The sequence below is a fragment of the Benincasa hispida genome, unplaced genomic scaffold (assembly GCF_027475165.1).
Source record: "Benincasa hispida cultivar pf3 unplaced genomic scaffold, pf3_genome.v1.1 HicScf436, whole genome shotgun sequence".
NCBI classification, from domain to species: domain Eukaryota; kingdom Viridiplantae; phylum Streptophyta; class Magnoliopsida; order Cucurbitales; family Cucurbitaceae; genus Benincasa; species Benincasa hispida.
Genome location: NW_028326532.1, coordinates 27,811 through 33,516, shown reverse-complemented (window position 1 = coordinate 33,516; position 5,706 = coordinate 27,811). Strand labels below are relative to the sequence as shown.

The following is a 5,706-nucleotide window of genomic DNA, read 5'->3' as shown; positions in this document are numbered from 1 at the left end:
AATAGATCTGACGAAGACCAAGACGAACCCGATGTGGCAGGGCGACGACAGCTAGTAGTGAAGCGGTTAGAGTGGCAGACGCGGGGGAGCTGGTTCCGAGACGTCGATCGGAGGCGGCATGACTTGATCAGTTGGCGAGAACCGTCGTGAGCGAAGGGCGAGGGAAGCAGTGCGGTCAAATCCCTAGATCTGACACGGACGACTTTGGGGAGGCACAGCGGTGCATGAGAACAAGCGACACGCGCGCGGCTAGGTCTGAGATGTCAATTGGAGGTGGCGCGGCTTGACCGGTTGGCGAGACGGGAGCGAAGGGTGCGAGGGTTGCCAAGAGAGAAAGAGATGCGAGCGGCTAGGATTCGTGGCTGGCGGCGGACGTTCGGTGTCTGATCTGGGCGGCGTTCGAGCAAGGCGGCTGTGAGGGAGATGGGGCTACCCTTTTATTTTAAAAAAACTAATAATAATAATAATAAAGGAAAATATTATATCTTTAATTAAATCCTTTCCTTAACCCACTTTATACTATTTAATCCCTTTCTTTTTTCCAAAAATAATTAATTCCTACTATAACTTTTCAAATTGAATTTGAAAATTGAATAATTTCCACGACGATACTTAAATCCTCGCATTTATACTTTAAATTCAGAATTCCAAACATGCCCTTCAACTAAGGACAATTACTGAAAAGGGAAAAGTATTACATTATTAATAAATAAATAAAAAGGTGTGGGATGTTACATTCTTCCCCCCTCAAAGAACTTTCGTCCTCGAAAGTTCATCCTTGAAAAAGCTTCGGGTACTGGGCCTTCATCTCGTCCTCTCGCTCCCAGGTGGCTTCCCTGAACTGGTGGTTCTGCCATAGAACCTTCACAAAAGCAATTTCCCGACGGCGCAATGTCTTTACTTCTCTGGCAAGAATCTCTATGGGCTTCTCCTCGTAGCTCAAGTTATCATTCAACTGTAAGGGCTCATATTCAACTATATGGGACGGGTCTGCCACATACTTCCTTAGCATCAAGACATGGAAGACATTATGAACTGAAGACAATGCTGGAGGCAAGGCCAAACGGTAAGCTACAGGGCCAACTCGCTCCAAGACCTCGAAAGGTCCAATGAATCTCTGACTCAACTTTTCTTTCCTGCTAAACCTTAGATTACCCTTCATGGGTGCCACCTTTAAGAACAATTTTACCCCAATCTCAAATTCCAGGTCCTTACGTCTTACATCGGCATAGCTCTTCTGTCTGCTCTGGGCTATCTGCATACGAGCCCTGATCTTCTATATGGCCTCATTTGTGGTCTGCACCAATTCAGGTCCTAACAATCTCCCCTCTCCTACCTCATCTCAACACATAGGGGACCTGCAACTCTTCCCATATAGGGCCTCAAAGGGTGACATCCCAATAGTGGACTGGTAGTTGTTATCGTACGCAAACTCCAATAAGTGCAAGTAAGCATCCCAATTTCCAAAAAACTCTATGGCACAGGCACGCAACATGTCTTCTAGTATCTGATTCAATCTCTCTGTCTGCCCATCAGTCTGAGGGTGGAACGCTGTACTGAAGTTGGTTCTCAATGCCTCTTGGAGACTCTTCTAGAAGTTAGACGTAAAACGAGGGTCTCTATCCGACACAATGGACACGGGTACTCCATACAATCTTACCACTTCCTTCATGTATATCTGTGCCCACTTATTCACTGAAAAGGTCTACTTTCCAGGTATGAAATGTGCTAGCTTCGTAAGTCTGTCTACAACGACCCATATCACAGTGAAACCTTTAACTGTCCGAGGCAACCCACGATGAAATCCATAGACACATGCTCCCCCTTCCATTCTGGTACGTTTAATGGTTGTAACAAGCTTGCTGGCCTCTGCCTTGGGGCTTTCACCTGCTGGCACACCAAACACTTACTGACGAACTCCGCAACCTCTCTTTTCATATCATTCCACTAATAGTAGCGTTTCAGATCCTGGTACATCTTGGTGCTGCCGGGGTGGACCGAGAATAGGGAACTATGATCCTCTGACAACAGCTCATCCTTAATGTCACTAACCGCCGGCACACACAGACGCCCCTGATAAATGAGGCCGCCTTCTGCTGACATAGAGAATTCGCTATCCTGGCCTGACTTCACTCTACGAACTCTCTTCTCCAAATAAGGGTCATCTCGCTGCGCATCAATAATCTTCTGCCTTAGGCTTGGTTGCACCGACAACTGTGCTAACTGTGTTGCAACCTTACCCACGACTACTGCAATCTCTGCCCTCTCCAGTTTCCTGCATAGGGGAGTCTGTCCGGTAATAAGAGCTGCGGAATGGGCCATCTTTTTGCTTAAAGCATCTACCACTACGTTTGCTTTCCCCGGTGGTACAAAATTTCACAGTCATAATCCTTTACTAGTTTCAACCACCTTCGTTGCCTCATGTTTAGCTCCTTTTGAGTGAAAAAGTACTTCAAACTCTTGTGGTCGGTGAAAATCTGTATCTATTCTCCATACAAGTAATGTCTCCAGATCTTGAGAGCAAAAACCACTGCTACTAACTCTAAGTCATGCGTGGGATAATTCTGTTTGTGCTTCTTCAGCTAACGTGAAGCGTAAGCAACTACTCTACCATGCTGCATCAATACGCATCCCAACCCCTTCTTGGATGCATCACTGAAAATGACGAAACCACCTGATCCGTCCGATACTGTGAGAATTGGGTCTGAAACCAGCCTCTGCTTGAGGTCCTGGAAACTGCTTTCACAAGCCTCATTCCAAACAAATGTTGCCCCCTTCCGGTTCAACTGAGTTAATGAGACGGCTATGCGAGAGAAATCCTTCACAAACCGTCTGTAGTAGCCTGCTAACCCCAGGAAGCTGCGTACCTCACTGACCGTGGTTGGACGAGCCTAACCCGTAACTACCTCCACCTTTGCAGGATCCACTGAGACACCTTCCTTGGATACCTCATGCCTTAGAAAAGACACCTGCTTCAACCAAATTCACATTTAGAAAACTTAGCATATAGCTTATTGGCCCTCAATGCCTCTAAAACTCTCCACAAATGCTCCCCATGCTCGGCCTCTGTCTTAGAATAAATCAAAATATCATCAATAAAAATAATAACGAAGGTGTTGAGGAATTCCTTGAACACCTTATTCATCAGATCCAGAACACTGCTGGTACATTCGATAGGCCGAATGACATCACTATGAATTCATAATGTCCATACCTCGAACGAAAGGTTGTCTTGGGTATGTCACTGTCCTTTATCCTCAGCTAGTGGTACCCTGACCGGAGGTCAATCTTAGAGAACACCGTAGCTCCCTGTAACTGGTTAAACAAATCATCGATCCTGGGAAGGGGATATTTGTTCTTGACGGTCACCTTGTTCAACTCTCTGCAGTCAATGCATAGACGTAACGATCCATTCTTCTTTTTCACGAACAAAATGGGTGCACCCCATGGTGACACGCTAGGACGAATGAAACCCTTGTCCAACAACTCCTGCAATTGGACCTTTAATTCCTTCAACTTTGTCGGGGCCATCCTGTACAAGGCCCTCGAAATAGGGTTGTGCCTGGCTCTAATTCAATAGCAAAATCTATCTCCCGCTGCGGGGGCAATCCGGGAAGGTCTTCTGAAACATATCTGGAAAATCCTTCACTACTGGCTTTGAAGTCAAGGTAACTTCATTCTTCCTTGTTTTTACTACACTAGTCATAAAGCCTCAGACTCCTTGGTCGAATAGCCTATTGGCCTTCAATGCGGATATCACCTTGGGTAGGACTACAGTCCCAACCCTTTTAAACTTGAAACTGGCTCCTGTAGGAAGTTTAAAGATAACTTCCTTACGAGAACAATCTATGCTAGCATGGTTAGCAGCTAACCAATTCATGCCTAATATAACATCAAAATCGCGCATATCTAAAATTATCAGGGTTACATCTAATGTACGGTTGGCTACCTCTACCTAACATGCCTTTATCTTTTCTGTAGCTAACATAATCTCTCCCGATGGAGTGGAAAGAGACAATGCAAATTGCAACGATTCTGAGTCTAACATGGCGTGTCTCACAAATATAGCAGATATAAACGAGTGCAAAGAACCAAAGTAAAATAAAACAAGAGCATGGTGTCCCAAAATGGGAAGTGTACCTGTCACCACGGTGCTTGACTTCTCGGCCTCATGCCGAGTGGTAGAAAATACCTTTCCCTACTGTTGCTGGCGGTTCGGGCCTCCCTGGAATGATCCTACGGGCTAGCTTCTGTGCTCAAGCGCATTCTTCCTTGGGCATCTATCTGCCATATGTCCCTTCTGACCACATCGGAAACAATTCCCAGAGCCGGCTAAACAACGTCCCCAGTGTTGCTTACCGCAAGTGGTGCATATCGATCTATCCTCCCTGCCATTCCCAGCTTGGGTACTCTGTTGTCCCTACTGATGTGGAACATGCACAGTGTTCTGACCCCTCTGCTGATGTTCAAGAGTCCCGTGCTCAGCCTTCCTTTTCTGCCCTGCGGAGGTTCCAATCCCGAGTGACCTCTTGTATTCCTCTCCCCCCTAGGAGTCAGCATCAATCCTCACACAGCTCGCAGTGCCGCAGCATAAGTCTTGAGATCCAAGGCATGCACCATCCCTCGCAACCTGCTCCTCAGGCCCTGGATAAATCTCTCGGTCCTCGCTGCCTCGGTGGCCACTTGCTCAGGAGCAAACTGAGACAGCTTATCAAATTCTTTCTCGTACTCCTCCACTGACATAACGCCCTACTTCAGGTTCAAGAATTCTGCCTGCTTATTGTATCGGGTGTTGGCCGAAAAGTACTTCTCATAAAAACGTTCCTTGAACTGTTCCCAGGTTGCAAGGTCACCTCTGATATCGATCATCTTTTCTGTCGAACGCCACCAGATTGACGCGTTACCAGTCAGCATGAAGACTGCACATTCCAGTTTATGTTCTTCCTCGCACCTCATAAAACGAAAAATTGTCTCAATGGATGACAACCACAATTCTGCCTTGGTGGGGTCTCCTAACGATCCATCAAAGGGGCGAGGGCCATACTTCCGAAAATCCCTTAAATGTTTGGCCTCGAGAGATAAGCTCTGTGTGTCATTGTCCTGCGGGCAGGTTTGTCGTAACGGCTCGGGTGGCACCGGTTCCTCTTGAGCCTGAGTCTGGGCAGGCTGTCCTGCCATCGTGCTACGGATCAGCTCCTACAGCTTCCCCATCAGAGCAGTTGCAACAGCTTCACTAATTCGGGCTTCCATTGCCTTTTCATCCACTTGGGTCATAGGCGAAATTGGCGCCGCCGGAGCAGTTTGATTACTCCCTTCTCTCTCTGCTGGTATTTCTTCTCTAACTATTTTCCTTGTTCTACATTTAGGTGCCATGTCCTGTCATAAATTTGTACGTTAGCTAACTATTTTTGAGCCTCTCTCAGACATCATGTGTTTAAAACACTACATCACTGTCCTCATATACATATGGAAACTTTCATTAATAGAATGTACCTAGCGATGATGAGGAATTCATTACTGGTCACAGGGACTATCTAGACTTACATAGTAAGTCAGTCTACAGAACCCAAAACATGGGCTCTGATACCAACTGTAACGACCCGACCTCCTAGGACCTAGGTAAGGCCATTACTAAAATAAATGCATGTAAAGAATTTAAAATGACGCTTAGTCATTTGAAATAAATGCTAATTAAAAACAAGAGAA

At 46.2% G+C, this 5,706-nt stretch overlaps 1 protein-coding gene and 1 pseudogene across 1 annotated transcript; both read right to left on the bottom strand.

Annotated features, from left to right (window-relative positions):
- Nucleotides 1-772: 772 nt before the first annotated feature.
- LOC150030216 (uncharacterized) lies at nucleotides 773-2,322 on the bottom strand. The gene is made up of 3 exons (XM_090309937.1): nucleotides 1,999-2,322; nucleotides 1,359-1,591; nucleotides 773-1,004 (listed from the first exon to the last, which is right to left on the bottom strand). Exons 1-3 carry the CDS (start codon nucleotides 2,320-2,322, stop codon nucleotides 773-775), a joined length of 789 nt encoding a protein of 262 aa, XP_090166063.1.
- Nucleotides 2,323-4,566: 2,244 nt separating this feature from the next.
- On the bottom strand, nucleotides 4,567-5,178 carry LOC150030215 (uncharacterized; annotated as a pseudogene).
- Nucleotides 5,179-5,706: the final 528 nt, after the last annotated feature.

Bases quoted from the DNA above. Each gene is read 5' to 3' on its own strand.
- LOC150030216 (XM_090309937.1), bottom strand. From the start codon at position 2,322: ATGGCCCATTCCGCAGCTCTTATTACCGGACAGACTCCCCTATGCAGG. The intron at 1,592-1,998 runs GTCCACCCCGGC...TCTAACTTCTAG, and splicing joins ATCATAGTTCCCTATTCTCG to AAGAGTCTCCAAGAGGCATT. The intron at 1,005-1,358 runs GTCCCCTATGTG...CTTGATGCTAAG, and splicing joins CTATATGGGAAGAGTTGCAG to GAAGTATGTGGCAGACCCGT.